At 37.7% G+C, this 14796-nt stretch overlaps 5 protein-coding genes across 6 annotated transcripts in view; 3 read left to right on the top strand and 2 right to left on the bottom strand.

Moving 5' to 3' along the window:
* Positions 1 to 834: 834 nt before the first annotated feature.
* The window catches only part of LOC116301702 (uncharacterized), a 43107-nt gene continuing 29145 nt past the window's right edge, over positions 835 to 14796 (top strand). Inside the window, exon 1 of one of the 2 annotated variants that reach the window (XM_089030725.1) lies at positions 835 to 998. The gene's annotated coding sequence lies outside the window, so the exon portion shown is untranslated. Of the gene's footprint in view, positions 999 to 14498; positions 14697 to 14796 lie in introns of those variants that run through there. The other variant, XM_089030723.1, reaches the window with a different exon arrangement.
* On the top strand, positions 1015 to 4506 carry LOC148910770 (uncharacterized). Its single transcript, XM_089030731.1, has 8 exons — positions 1015 to 1690; positions 1761 to 1976; positions 2115 to 2298; positions 2440 to 2653; positions 2789 to 3146; positions 3297 to 3494; positions 3641 to 3827; positions 4370 to 4506. Exons 1-8 carry the CDS (start codon positions 1328 to 1330, stop codon positions 4444 to 4446), a joined length of 1797 nt encoding a protein of 598 aa, XP_088886857.1. The 5' UTR covers positions 1015 to 1327; the 3' UTR covers positions 4447 to 4506.
* Positions 4486 to 5903, top strand: LOC148910769 (uncharacterized). Its single transcript, XM_089030727.1, has 5 exons — positions 4486 to 4619; positions 4781 to 4952; positions 5223 to 5368; positions 5440 to 5634; positions 5705 to 5903. Exons 2-5 carry the CDS (start codon positions 4918 to 4920, stop codon positions 5830 to 5832), a joined length of 504 nt encoding a protein of 167 aa, XP_088886853.1. The 5' UTR covers positions 4486 to 4619; positions 4781 to 4917; the 3' UTR covers positions 5833 to 5903.
* On the bottom strand, positions 5413 to 7387 carry LOC148910768 (uncharacterized). The gene is made up of 3 exons (XM_089030740.1): positions 6839 to 7387; positions 6385 to 6645; positions 5413 to 6096 (listed from the first exon to the last, which is right to left on the bottom strand). The coding sequence occupies exons 1-3, from the start codon at positions 7297 to 7299 to the stop codon at positions 5922 to 5924; spliced, it is 897 nt and encodes a 298-aa protein (XP_088886866.1). The 5' UTR covers positions 7300 to 7387; the 3' UTR covers positions 5413 to 5921.
* LOC116301703 (uncharacterized) lies at positions 9930 to 12139 on the bottom strand. Its single transcript, XM_089030738.1, has one exon. It carries the CDS (start codon positions 11717 to 11719, stop codon positions 10577 to 10579), a length of 1143 nt encoding a protein of 380 aa, XP_088886864.1. The 5' UTR covers positions 11720 to 12139; the 3' UTR covers positions 9930 to 10576.

Below are 14796 nucleotides of genomic sequence, written 5' to 3'. Positions count from 1 at the left end.
CCGACACCGCTATCCCTGGATTTACAAACTGATCAGGAAGCTCGGCCGAAGCCTAAGGGAGAGGTTAGTCGGCCCCTAGACCGTAGATGATTAACCCCTTGCTATGACCAGCAGACCCGGTATGTCGATTGTAGCGAAATGACTAACCACGTATGGTCACTCCTTTCCGTGTGGGATGTGTTTTGAAAACCTTAACGTGACGTATACCAGGTTCAATAATTAGGAATAAGAATTCATTTTTTTCTGTTTCTTGGGTTTATTCTTTATCACTTTTTTTCTGTCTTTTTTTTTTCTTGAAATAACGAAATTTAATATGAAAAATGCACGATGTTTCTTTTTTTCTTATCTTCTCTTTTTACTCTCTTTCTTTCTTCCTTTTCCTTACCTTTTTCTTTCTAATGTGAAAGTTTCAGTAATTCCTAGTATCCATTCTCTTGATTAGGCATTCCGTCCAGGTATGTGGTTCAGCCTATCATAAATGGCAAATCTGTTCTGGTGGCCCGATTCAACATTCATTAAAATGTTTTATTTTCATTAATTCCCAATATATTCCCATAACCCCCCCACAAAACGCCATTGACATTGCTCAGATAAGTCACAAAACTCCAAATCATATCAAACCTATTTTCCAATTTACCAAAAATAAAGATAAAGCTTCGTTCAGTTTTTCAAAAAGTATAATCCGATCCAATTTCTGATCAAAGCGTTGCAAAACTCTATTAATATTCATGACAATCAGGGTGTGAAAACTTCACTATTGTTTTATTAACATATCGGTATGTGAAGCCTCGTTCAGTGACAGCTATATGTATAAACATTTCAACCCAAGTCATGTGTTAGCCATCTTGGTTTATGTTTGTAAAATCATCCGGGTTATTCTGATACTCGGATACTTATGATGAACTAAACTAGGCTTTCCATAAGGAATTTATATTCTAAGTGAATAATTCTCTCGTGAGAACACCTTGATGGATGAATAGACGATGTATCAATGCAAGGTAAGAACTACTCTTAAAGTGCACCTACACCCTATTTTTTTCTGATCTGGAGTAAAACTTTAAGGCACAAAAAGCAGATTTGTGGAAAAATTTTTTAGATCCATCAAAACGGGAATTTTTGGTGCTCTGTCAAAGATTGAAAAATTGACCATTTTAGCCGAAGTAAGTGAACCATGGCCGTAATTACAGAGGAGATTGGGGCGAGCGGTGTGTGACGTCACCACAGGCCAACACAACCAAAGATTACCACAGATTCTATACAGATTTTTCTAGACTATTCGCTTGCTTTTATCAAATTTCTTAAATACGTTTTATTTCCAAACGCTAAAATGCCCAACAAATGTGTAGTTTGGGGATGTAGCAACGTTCCAAATATTCCTGAAGGGATTGCCCTTCATAGTATTCCGTATTTTAATGATGAAAGACCCGAGGCCAAGAAGCGAAGGACTAGATGGATAAAGTTTGTAAAGGTGAAGCGTGCAAAGTGGGAGCCTACAAGGAACTCGTGCATATGTTCTGTGCATTTTAGAGTAGAATCATTTGAGCGAAGATTTACAACTCTTGCTACCTTGGGAAAACCGGCCATCCCTCGACTGAAACGAGACAGTTTTGGAGTGAATGTTTACCCCACGCTACATGCTGGTCAACTAGACTCGCCAAAGAAACAGCAAACATATCGCAATCGAAGAAAGGTAAAAAACTCAGCTAAAACATTTACTGCAACCTTCTTATGAAACTAATAAAGTGTATTTTTCGTGATAGACTTTAAGAGAATCATTAAAAAATGCCACCGTGTCGACTGCTGCTTCTAAAAGCGTCCCCAGTAGTACTGCACATCAAGATCATCATGATGACGCCACTGTCGAAGACCCTGGTACAACTGAACCAGTCAGCGAGCCTGAGCCTATGCTCTTGCCTGTGGCACAAAGAGAAGAGGTTTTAGAAGTTGCTCCTGTCTCTAATACTGAAGATATTACGGTGATTATTATTACAACTTAGTCTTATGGGCTTTATTACTCATATGTTTTGAACACGAGTCATTGTTTATGGTAGAGTAAGGATGATTGTTTACATAATACAGTGTAGCTCAATCGACTATCGATTTTCTTTCACCAGAGTGCCGAGAACAGGGAGGACGAAAATGTCGATTTCATGGAAACGGAGGAGACATCGAGTACTAGAGACCCTACGACTGGTGAAGCCAAATGGCAAAAAGAAAGGAGACTGCTGAGAAACCAAGTAATATCCCTGAGATCACACCTGAGGAAAAGGAAGCTTGAATGCAGAAGGCTTACAAGACGTAAGTAATGTAGCTAGTCCTTATAAGTATGTGTGATTTTATAAGTGACAAACATTCTTAGGGTTCCTAGAAGGATATATTATACTAATATGTATTTGTGAACCTAATACTTGAAATCTTTATAAATATTATTATTATCAGGCCTTAAGAATAACAAAACGAAAAACAAGGCAACTCAGACAGTGGGTGACTCAGTTCCTCAAGAAGAAAGTGTAACTGATTCAGAGTGGGATTACGACAGTGATGACCAAAGCGAGGAGGAAGTAACAGAAGAAGAACCAGATGACAGCTATGAAACACAGTCAGAGGAGTCAGCAAATGAATCTGAGGATGATATAGAAAATTCAGCTCACAGGTGTGTTTTTCCCCTCTCTACTTTATAATGTTCATGTTTACTAATGCCATGTACAACATAATGTAGCTGCACTTCATGATACTGCTAATATACCCATTTAATATTTTTAACACATATCACATATACTTATTTCAGGGTTCAATTGAATGACACCAATCTGCGATCAGAGCCAAAGTTCATTGTTTTTCTGTCCCAGCTGTTATTGCTGTTCAAGTTTTGTCACTGTTGCAAAAGTGATAACCCCCTGGTAGAAGTGAGCCAAGTTGGGACAGAAGTTGTAATAAAAACTGCCTGCAGCAACCCAAAGTGTCTAAAGAGGGAAAATGTCTGGCACAGTCAACCAGTGATACCAGGTTGGGGTGTACCAGCAGGGAACTTTCTCCTTTGCATGGCAATCCTTTTGGCTGGGGGATCAATCTCCAAAATATCAAAAATCTTTGCACACATGGGTCTTGGTTGTGTGTCGATGACTACGTTCTTTAAACATCAAAGAGTGAGTGTTGGTATTATATATTGTACTATGTTTGTCATAGGTAGTTTATAATGATAATGGTACAATCAGTTAAGATAAACAAACAAATGCATCTTCTGATCGAAGATGGAGAAGAAATAGCATTATATGGATTTTGTATTTTATTTGCAGACCAAGCTGTTCCCTGCAATACATATGTACTGGAAAAGCTACCAGAAGAAGATGCTTGACAACATAAAGTCCATGGGCAGTGGTGTTGTACTAGCAGGTGATGGACGGCATGACAGCATGGGGCACAGTGCAAAATATGGTGCATATACCATGTTTTGTTGCACTGTCCCCATGATTATACATTTTGCATTAATTCAGGTGAGACATGAACTTTATCAGTAGGACTCTCTTTTGAACCATCTATAATAAAAATAGCAGTTAATATCAATTACTGCCATCTTTATTTTTCATGAACCACAAATTTTGTTTCAGCAAACAAATATTTTTTATTTCATTGCCCGCAGAGGAACCAAGTGGGAAATAGTCCTGCAATGGAGTTTGAAGGCTTCAAACAATGCATGGATTACCTAATAGGATATGGGATTGTGATCTTAACATTTATATCTGACCGACACACTGGTATTGCTTGTCACATGAAGAAGGTGTTGACAAACATTGTCCACTACTTTGATTTATGGCACCTTAAGAAAAGTGAGTTATGAGTGACTTCATTATTGCTTTGATTTGTATGCAAATGACCAATATACAGTATATGCAGAATAGTTAGTGTGATTACTATATCCAGGGTAACTTGATAAACTAGAATTATTAGCCAATCATATGGTAGCATTAAGTTCGAAATTCTTACCGGTCAATTTTATACAATTGGCCACGGTTTCATTAGCCGCACTGTAATATTAAACCTGTCAGTGATTTATTATTATGAAACCGTTATTGCAATGAGTAGATATAGAGCATACTTGCCCTGACGCATGAAAAGTTTATATATAATCCTGAAGCAAGATGATTTTTTACCACCCGTTACTAGACTATAGTCCTTTTCACTTTGTTTATGTTCACTAACTATGACTATTGTTCCTGTATTCTCTAAGGAATCAAAAGTTTTGATGTGAAAGAATTTTAAAAACTATTATGGCATAGAGTCGGGGGTAAAATATCATCTCGCTTTAGGCTTATTAGATTTGAATACATGTGCACTACCACTACATGTAGATTAATTTTATGCATTTCAGAAATCAGGAAAGTCCTCACAAAAATTTCTAAAGAAAAGCATTATGAAGAAGTAAAGGAGTGGATAAAGCCCTTGTGAGAGGCATCTGTACTGGAGTGCCACATCTACTTCAAATGGTTCTGGTACTGTGATCTGGGCAAAGTTTAAATCTTTTCTCAGTCACATAGTGAATGTTCACAATAGCCTAGATGATCCAATTTTTAACAAGTGCAATCATGGGATACTTCAACCCAGACGTTGGTTATCTAAAGGTACATTTTGCATAATGTATTCTATTTGGCTTTAAGTTTCATAAAGTCCAAACTAAACTATTGTCATCTTGTGTAAAGTTCTCACCCAAGAAGTAAGCAGGAGTGTAAGATTATTAATCTCAAAATTTAAAACACTTTCTAAGCTACCTTTTTTTCTTTAGGGTCAGAGGTGTATGAAAAAATTTGTAAAGCCTTGACAAAAGATTCTCTGAAAAAGGGTATCCAGCAAGCTTCCCCTTGGGCGCAGACCAGTTGCTTGGAAGGATTCCATTCCCTCATCAATCAGTTTGCTCCCAAAATGATTGCATATTCATATGTTGGAATGTATTGCCGGTTTGTATTTAGAATTTTAGCGAGAAACCTGATTGATAAATAAGATCACCAAATTTGGGTTATATATGTAAAAAAAATATGAATAGGACGCCCAAACAAAAATAGATTGCTTTCTAGAGACACGAAAATATCTTTGAAATAAAGAGAGTTTGAAAAACATATATGCCATAGGATTCAATTTTAGATAACTTGGGAGTCCAATGAACCCCAAAGGTAAAACCCTGTCAAATCCAACTGCATATGTTTAAAATTTGGATATTTTCTTTTCAGACACATTCTTGCTGCTATGCATTTCAACCTTAATCTTCGGAGAGAGGTAGAAACAACGGGAGGCAACAACAGACAAAAGGTGGTTTATCCCAAGTTCAAAAATGGAGAAGCCACGATAAGGGATGTCAGAGTAAAACCAGACTATGGTAGGCTATGTGTTGTGCTTCAAGGGTTACATTTTTGTCACTCATAATTTTAAACTCAATTTTTATTATAGGTTACGTGGAAGAAATTTTCCAGACGTTCATGAATTCATCAAAAGAAGACTTGACTGCTGCACAAGATGAATTAAGACAGATGACCCCAGCACCAATGAATTCAATGCTGGAGAAGCAGCCAAGAGAGGAGGCTCTTCAAAAGCACTTGCACAGGAAAAGCATTGTGGTTGAGGATGTTCCTCCTACTTGTGCAGGTACTTTTTACATCTTAGCTAAATTTATAAATTTTATATTACTTATACATTTTTAATATTTTTTCTTTAGATGTCCCTGAACAAAACCAACTAACAAGTAGAGAACATGCCAAGAGAGCCCCACATTGCAGCCTATGCAAAAATCCTATGAAAGGACACAAGAATGTCATTGACTGTCCAAAAAACCAAAGAAATTAAAAAAAACATCGACTATTAAAACACTAAATTGTTTCATCTACAAAATTTGTATTAAATACTTTTTATTTTTATATCTTGTCATTGTGCAGTCAAACTAAAGGCTCAAGATCCATTTCAAACCCACTGTGTAGTTCATCTTCAGAAATTCTGAAACATTCTCTGATGCGTGTGTAAGCACAGGCTGGTAGTGGAATTCGTCTCTTGTATCCCAAATACCCATGCACTAGTCTTGTGAACTCCCTATATGCAATGCTACGAAGGAAGCTGGAATGTCAATAATGAATCAGTTTAGTGTGTGATTACAACAAAATTATGATCAATAACTAATGAATATAAAATAGTTTGATTTATTAAGGTAATTTCATGAGTTTGGGGGTTGGTTCACTGCAAAAATTATCATATCCCATGCAATCCTTGGAATTAATGTCGAGAAGGACAAACTGCTTTATAAAAATATTTTTGGCATATTTAACTTTTTATTGATAAGGTTTTTTCATAATTTCTTTGGTTAAAGTATAATGTGTACATAAAGAAGCCACAAATTCAGCTTACCTTTCCTCTGATCCTGATTGTTGATATCTTTTCCGATCTCTGGTTTTGTACTTATCAGCTGCTAGCTTAAGACTCCATTTTTGGAGACATACTGCTGAGAAGCCAGGATGTTCGGTTATGCAGTTCAGCTCGGCATTTTCATCAAGGTCTTGAAGGACTTCTTGAGAATGGAGAGCTTCGTCGCATCCGTCGAGTTCTTTGCAGCAATAGCATTCGCTTATATTTACTAGCATCTCAGTAGAGCAATTGCCACACTTGCACCTTCAAAACAAACAGTAAAAACACGAATGTTCAATGTACACGTAACAAGAAACTGTAAAGCTTACAAAAGTCGCAATCTTGGTTAGTGTCATCCTCGAGCTCATTCAAAAACATTGTTTACGGTTTGGCGAAACCGCTCTCGCATTATAAATTCACGGGGCGCTTTTATGTTTCAATAGCACAGAAAACTCACCATTCGCTTACTACGCTAACGGCAGTCAATCGTTTGTGAAGCATTTCCTCAATCTTGGCATTTTCTCGTTCAGTATTTTCATACTGTCTCGTCCATTCTTCGTCTGCCAGAGGTTCTCCTGAATGATGCCCTTCGTACCACTCAGAGGTATCATCATTTCCTTCGACTGACAAATATTCTCCTGAATCGGACTGCTCAGAACAGTCAAAACATTCGTCCTCAACATCGTATTCATCTTGTAAGTCAAAAGATGTCTCTAGATCAGAGTTATCAGAGTCCATCTTCACGAATTTGTCTTCAAAAATCTCTTGTGTTTCAAAAGTACTCGATCTGTTTACTAACTTTCGTGCACCAAGCAACAAGTCATGGCCTGGGGTGACGTCACACTCGGACCCAGACTCCCGCTTTGATTCTGCGGTAATGGACCACGCATTTCGTATTTTTAAAACAATTTTTCGCATTCAATTTTTTTTTCAAATGTGACCGAAATACCACAAAACATTTTAAAAAGTTCCGTACAAACAGTTAAGAATATTAAAAAAATAGGGTGTAGGTGCACTTTAAAGAGATATTTCTATTCATACTTGGTAACTTCAGGTCTCGTATTGCCCTAGTATCCAACAAGGTAGCTTAGTTGCTGGTAATCTAAAACAGTCTTTCATCTATTTTGACTAAGATTTTATTTATTGCGGGTTTAATTCTTCGTTTGCACGTTGCGTCAACGCGGCCATGTTGGTACCATTTAACAAAAGATTTCTCATTATCATCCATTGTTAACGGTACCACAATGGCCGACATGTTTTTGTCTTTTAACTCTCTTGGGAATGCTTGCAACCCATAAATTTATCCAGTTCCTCGGCCATGAAGGCTAGTGTTCATGTCAACATATACATCGGATGTGAAGAAGCGGTCAAGATCGTTGGCCATGAGGTTAACTTAGTTGATTTTAATCACACTTCATCTTTAATTATTTTTTTAATTTTAATTTTTTTATTTTTAAGTTAAACGTTTTGCGTGTGAGACAATATTGAATAGCTGTGATTGGTTGATGGTCGGTGTCCAAGGCAGTGGTTATATTTATTTTATATTTTTCATCAGCAATTCAGAGTGACACAAAGTGGCACAGAATTATTGATGTAAAAATATAAAGAAATCATAGCCTTATGTTATGGTATCCTGGTAAGAGTGAAGTAGAGGGGAACTGGGAACTCTTTTATTACTTGGACGTTTCCATTTCAGACCACGTGTCATTCTCTTGAGAATAAGATTCTTTGTTTGAGTTGTATCCTTAGACAAAGAAATGATACTCTAGGGAATGACAAGTGGTCTGAAATGGAAAAACATTACGCATGGCACAGAATAGGCGGACACATCCGGGACATTTCTATTGTTTTGGCGCGCGGTTCAAATCATGTTCACTTGACTGTGACTCGTTTACAGAGTAAAATTACAAGAGAATTAGCTGAAAATGGCTCAAGTAGACTCTGAAAACCAGTAATTTTGTATCTTCTTCTTAAGTTTTTTACATGGCCAAAGGGTGCAAATGAAAGTAGAGATATCATCTTGTCATTTGGTAAAATCAAAAAAATTAAACGATAAAATTTTTTTTGAGGATTTTAACAAGAAAAAGAAGGACTTTTTAAACATTTAAGTATGGAAACATAGTGGTCGTACATCTTGATGTTGAAATATTTTGTTTTCCAAGTGAGTTGGTCGATGGCCAAAAGGTGCAAAACAAACTTTAATGTCTAAAGAACATTTTGCACCCATTACACGGACTATCCGTTAAAATTATATTTGAGGTTTTTAAAGTTAGAAAAATGTGTGGTCTTTGCGCCTGGGTTGAGCGGGATTCCCGAAGTACTTGCAGCTGTCCGCGGGACTCTCGGCAGCATCAAAAACATAACCTCTATTGTTTATGGATTAAGTCATTTTTCATTTCTCGCCTAAGCTTCTTATCATTTAGCTCTTTTGTCTCCAAATTGAATGAATAAACACTGTCTTGTGTGTTTTTTTCATCGGACAAACCTCCTAGTTCATTCAAACTTTGACTTTTAGGAGCCACCAAATGAGTAATTGTCATGACTCATATGCTATATATGCTATCGAATCTACTAATAGGTTTTCATATCGCTCATTCAAGAAAGGTGAAGATCGGCAGCTCCATAAAGGCTAACTGCGTATTAAGCGTCTCCTTGACTTTTGATTTATAAAAGAAAAGCTTTGAATCGAAAACAGGAATAAAAATTTACCGGTAACAAGAAGTACGCGAAACTTTCTGTTCATAAGCGATTTACTCAAACAGTTTTTCATTTTCATTAAACGGTTTTTGATAGCAAACAATTTTTTTTTATAAACGACAGGAGAAAACAGAGTTTTCTGTCTTTGGCCGCCAGATTTAACCGATTAGTTAACCACGATTTAGGTTTTAAATCCTTCCTTTAAACTAGTTACTGTATTGAATTTATATGTCGGTTAGCTTGCAAAAGAGCCGTAAGTTTCAATTTGTAAACTAAATTCCTATGCTGGTCAAAAAAGTTTGGTAAAAAGACTAGATATTAGTTTGTTTACATGCGTGGTGATCACTTGTCAAACACGGATTATAAAGACAAAGGAGGCGGTTTTTGTCAGTCTCACACTTCGTTCGAGGGATACGCTTCGCAGCTTCCCGCTCCCCGCTTTGCTCGGATGCATTCGCCAATCAGAACTTGAGGAATTCTATTATCATTCAAATTTATGCCCACCCATTGAAATGTACGTGAGAATCTGAACTGTAAGTGCATGTCCCTAAAACAATAGGCATTCTGTGCCATGGGCCAAGGTAAAGAGGTCTATTGGTGAAAACTTCGAAAGTTCAAACCACGTTAAGCTATTTCTCATAAGTCAAATTTCACTAGGGTTTTTTTAAGGTTTTTCAATAAGAAAGCGATGTATGCTAAGCGAAGTACTTAAAAACCTAATGTGGGTTGCCTGTGCGCGTGAAGTGACACATTCGTATCGCCTCGTCATTCTCTAGATCATATATCATATTACGGCGCGTTTCTCATTCAGGTCACGAAAGTACAATTCTAAATGAATAGTCAACAATGTATATAGATGATACAGCATACATATTATCTTAGTTTTTTCCCCTGGTTAGAACATGCTTGAAGTTTTTGTTTCCTTTTCAAATGAATGGCCGAAAAGAGAACTCCTTCTTTACTAAACAAAAATCAAAAGTCGTACTGTTCAGTTTTGGAGCAATTCTAAATATATTCTAACTGCTTTTCAGCTGTGTTTGACAAGTATAATCGAACTAAAACTGCATGGTTGATGTCTTTAAGAAGATGTTTGTGTTTGTGTCATCTTTTGAAGTACACAAAAAGAACAATCTTGTGTATCTTTTTTTCTGCACGTGGTGTGAGTGATTCTGTTGCAATTGCACTCCATCAAACAGAATCTACTTGTCAGCCAGTGTTCTACTTTAGTCTAGAGAATTGATGTCGAACTAAAATACAAAATTCAAAGCTTCAATTCAAAGCTAGGAAGCTCTATATTCTGTATTTATAAATCCATTGACGTGGTTAGTATTGTTTGTTTATGGACATTAAGTTCGGCTAACACTCATGACAGCACGCTATAAAGGTCAAGTAAATATTTTTTAGTCCATCATAACATTTCGTTGAACGCAATGCGTAACCCATATGCACGGGAATAAAGCTGTGTGACCTTAGTGGTCTTCCCTTGCAGGAAGTAGGTCTACTCCGCTATACGCGATTCTTGTTCCATTTTCAGTTTAATATCATCACAGCTAAGTACAGTATCAGGGAAATCAACTGGTTTTCTCTGGGTTGTTTTTTTGGGCAGTTTCATGAAAGCTTTACCGTATTTACTCACAAGCTGCTTTCTCCAGTTGTTGGGAACAGGAAATTTGAATCCCTCGAACTCCATTTCTTTGAGAGGAAAGATTCCACTAAGGCTGCCATCCGCTACGAAAATATCAATCATCATGCCATCATGCCACGAGCATCCGTTCTTAATGCAATACTTGTAACAACTACTGCGGTCCCGTAGTCTTGGGTTATAACTTGGTTCATACATCCCAACGATCTTGTGTCTCTTCTTCCTGTAGTTTGACGGTCTCAAAGGAGGGTCGGACTCCGAGTTTTGGAAGAAAATATCGTCAGGAAGCTTTTTGTATACCGTCTTGAAAAATCTTATATAGTCTTCTAGAGGCATTTTGATATCAATGTCTGTATCCCAAGGTATATTCCCTTTGTGTCTTGCAGCTCCAAGCAAAGTTCCGCCATGCAGCCAATATCGTAATTTATGTTCTCGAGCAATCAAATCAAAAATTCTCAACATTCTTGTAGTAATGAGCTGACATTGCCGAGTTTCCAAGGTGCCTTTTGCTCGAATATCAGGACAATTAAAACCTGTCTTATCAGGTTTATATTCACAATATCCACCAAGCTCTGTGTAGCTTTGAGGACACATGTCACCGTAGTCGAACGGCACACTACAAAGGCCTCCCTTTAATGGTCTCTCAAAGTCAGCATTTTCCACTACACCTTTATCTAAATATTCCAAATCATAGTCTGTATAGTCCGAAGGAACGCTAGGTATATCGTAAATAGAAGCTGTCGCTGGAAGCGTTGCTGGTACGAAGATAGCGTACGAATCTATCTTATTAAAATGTGGTGGTAGACCTACAGTTGGCTTCAGGTTGCCCTGTTCTAACAGCGCCTGAACTTCTTTAAACACACTGTGTTCTTCAAAAGGATTCTGTCTTCTTTTTGGATAGAAACGAACGCTTGACATCATTATGAACATAACTATACTTAAGAGGATCATAGTAGCGAGAAAAAAACGTCTGCTATTTCCGAGAATGTAACGAATCATGTTTGTCTAGAGCACGTTTGCGAGCGATTGCCCACAAATAAGAATATTCAGCCGATTCCTCTCTCTTTTGGTAGAAGATAAAAGTACTTCAGCTCTTTTAAGGAAGGTAATCGTAAGGTATAACTACTCACTCGGTATCCTACGCATGTTTGTACAAATCAATCTTCACTCAAAGCCAGCAGTAGCGTTGTTGATAACTGGTTTGCTGTGTAAGAAAGCATTTTAGTGATAGCGGTGTCGAATGACGCGATTTGCATGACATTTAAGAGATGGTTAGTTGTAACCCAATACGTCTATTTTAATTTTCGCAGTGAAGTACTCACTGACTTGAATTTCTACTATTGCAGGAACCAAGTTTCACGTTTTATTCAACCAAGATTGAGTAGTTCTTTAAGCTCAGGCATGACTTTAATGCACCAAATATGTTGCATATGTATTACCCTTTTAGAGACTCGAAAACGGGGCATAAACACAGCGAAGGCTTAAGTCAACAATGTTCATTCTCTCTACCAGTCTCTCGTACTCATTTCTCCTCTTCGCAAACGACCGGCGTCAGTGAACTTCTCCATTCCGGTATCAACAACAATATCGTCCTATTATACCCTTTTGTGTTTATCACTTTGCTCGTAAATATCTTTAATTTAACTCTTTTATTATGTTCACAATATCTATATATTATGTTTTTGTTATTTCGCTTAGTCGCCAATTATGTAAAAAGTATATGTTTTTATAGACTCTGTTTTATAAGCCTGATGGTTTCGGGACGCCCCCTTGCCATTCGTAAATTTCGCATAAAATCTATATTGTTAAAACATGAAAATTAATATGGCGAAATAAATAGATAAATAATAACAGTCCTTGACTCCAATGATCCAGGACATGGCCGTACCCCATGTCGCACCACAGTTAACAATGGTCGCACTTACAGTAAGGCTAGATTTGTGCACACTATACCGGATAGCAATCGTTTCGGCTCAATGCCGGACAGGCCTTCACATGGAGCGCTTGTTTTTGGAGTAATTTTTGTATTGGATAGATGCTGCTTCGCTCCGGTTTCAAAATGGATGCACTTTGTATCGGATAGGTTTTTGTGCCGATTAAAGTGCAGTATGAACAGCACGATCCGGTATGTAGCCGGAAGTGGTTTAAGTAAAGAGAGGAAGTTGGTAACTAGTATTAAAACCCAATCGTGGCTAAAGCTCCGTTCGACAGCTGTTCACATTGGGACCTGGAATACCATGTGCCGTTTTAAAAAGCTACCCTGTGTAGTGTGAACATAGCCAAATTGAGTTTCAGCCGAATTCCCCTGGACCCCCCGGATCCCCCAGATTAGCCCCTACTCCCTCAAAACTATGGCACCCTCTTTTGTAGCCATAGAATTCGTCAATAATACTCGCGTTTTATTTTAAGACGAAAAAAATTAGTTGTTGAAGGTTTTGTTGAATGTTCATGTTGTACAATTCGAGCAAACTGGCCATTCCGAAGATGAGGAGAGAAAAACTGGGTCGAGTTGACATCACAGTGCATTTTGGGGCTTAGACGCCATCATCTTGGAAATATGTCCCCTAAAATAGTCCCACAATGCACTACTGATGCCGAATCCACCCATTTTTTCCTCGACCTCGTGTGTCCAAGGCCTTGAATGCTGGAACTAAGGTCGTCCGTCGAGACTGAGGAGACCGTTAGCATTTCAGTTTTTCCGTATCTGGACCTTAGGACGGTAATCAACTTATTCATTTTGCATCGTTTATTTTTTATCTTGTTTTGAAATTTTTTTTTTTTTTTGATTATTAGCAATGCGTTATCCCAGAATACCCCAGGACCGCTGTCAGAAAGTACCACAGCCTCTCGCACAGCTGCATAAGAACGCACGCTTAGGATACCGAAATGAAAAATGATAATTGACTTTATTTAAAGTTTAACACGTGAAAATTGCTACTTGGTTCATGATGACAAGCAATAATTGTTGATATTTGGATTCGTTCAATGGAGACACAACAGAGACATTTTAAGACAGGCATTTTTGACAGGGGAGAGAGAGCAAAACTGTTGGACGTTTTTGCTACCTTTCCTTTCCCTCATGTTAAACAATAAATCACTATACAAAAAAATAACAATTTGCTTCAAAACTAAATTCTTGAATTACAGTGGTTCTGAGGCATGACAGGGGGTCTGGACTGCATTTAATATTTGCAATATAACGACCAAAAAGGCGATAAAAAGGATCACCTTGAAGCGCCAATAAATAAGTAAAACTTCGCTGGTACCACTCACCATTCTTTATTTACCCTAATTTTTACCACAAATGTAAATTTTCTTGCTTTCTGATTGGTTGAGAGCTGTGATAAATAAGAGGACATACAAACAAATTACGTCAAAAATTTACGAATCGCTCACGCACGGAGCAGCGCGCGCTAAAAACCGTCAACCGCGCCTCGTGATTACATACATTTCAGTGGAGGATCAAGGAACTTTAGAAAAGGGGGAGGGGTGGGTAGGGGTTACTATGCAAAGGTTTTACTAAGGATATTACTAAGAAATTTTAGAACAGGTGGTGGATAGTCCCCACCCCACCCCCCCCCCCCCCCCCCCACACACACACACCCCTTCTTCACCACTTCTGGATCCGCCTCTGCATTTTGACCAACGGAAAACGTGATGTCGTGGTAAATAAGAGGGCACGTTCCTACCACGCAAAACCATCGGAATTTTCTTAATTTTCTCATATCCTAATTTGAATAACGTACACTTACACTATTGATCTGGACTGACATCGTGTTCACTGCAAGCAGAAAAGCTAGTTTTTTCACATGGATGAGAGGCTAGTCAGTCTAGAACAATGGTTATTCAATTTCGTATAAATGTGATGAAATTTTGTATCTTGATTTGTGTTTAATTTTTTATTTCAAACCTACTTTTTTCGGCTAAAAGTCACTTAGTAAAAGGCTCCGACGAAGGACTAGCGGCCGAAACGTCAGTAAGTTTTTTCATCTTTTCACGGTGTACTATATTTTACCTTTTTATCAGTACTGTTTCATTAGAAACGTCGACGCAGCTCGTACTAATTTTTAGCTAGT

This window comes from Actinia tenebrosa, unplaced genomic scaffold, assembly GCF_029948245.1.
Source record: "Actinia tenebrosa isolate PJP-AT-01 unplaced genomic scaffold, QUT_ActTen_1.0 PGA_scaffold15__27_contigs__length_11533743, whole genome shotgun sequence".
NCBI lineage: Eukaryota > Metazoa > Cnidaria > Anthozoa > Actiniaria > Actiniidae > Actinia > Actinia tenebrosa.
The sequence above is the reverse complement of the archived record's forward strand: the minus strand, read 5'-3'. Positions and strand labels throughout refer to the sequence as shown.

Excerpts from the sequence above, each read along its gene's own strand:
- LOC116301703 (XM_089030738.1), bottom strand. The coding sequence starts at position 11,719 with ATGATTCGTTACATTCTCGGAAATAGCAGACGTTTTTTTCTCGCTACT.
- LOC148910769 (XM_089030727.1), top strand. The coding sequence starts at position 4,918 with ATGATTGCATATTCATATGTTGGAATGTATTGCCG. Across the intron at positions 4,953-5,222 it reads TATGTTGGAATGTATTGCCG|ACACATTCTTGCTGCTATGC; the intron begins GTTTGTATTTAG and ends TTTTCTTTTCAG. Across the intron at positions 5,635-5,704 it reads TGTTCCTCCTACTTGTGCAG|ATGTCCCTGAACAAAACCAA; the intron begins GTACTTTTTACA and ends TTTTTTCTTTAG.
- LOC148910768 (XM_089030740.1), bottom strand. The coding sequence starts at position 7,299 with ATGCGAAAAATTGTTTTAAAAATACGAAATGCGTGGTCCATTACCGCA. Across the intron at positions 6,646-6,838 it reads GTTAGCGTAGTAAGCGAATG|GTGCAAGTGTGGCAATTGCT; the intron begins GTGAGTTTTCTG and ends TTTGTTTTGAAG. Across the intron at positions 6,097-6,384 it reads CAATCAGGATCAGAGGAAAG|CTTCCTTCGTAGCATTGCAT; the intron begins GTAAGCTGAATT and ends TTGACATTCCAG.
- LOC148910770 (XM_089030731.1), top strand. The coding sequence starts at position 1,328 with ATGCCCAACAAATGTGTAGTTTGGGGATGTAGCAACGTTCCAAATATT. Across the intron at positions 3,147-3,296 it reads CGTTCTTTAAACATCAAAGA|ACCAAGCTGTTCCCTGCAAT; the intron begins GTGAGTGTTGGT and ends TTTTATTTGCAG. Across the intron at positions 3,828-4,369 it reads TTTATGGCACCTTAAGAAAA|AAATCAGGAAAGTCCTCACA; the intron begins GTGAGTTATGAG and ends TATGCATTTCAG.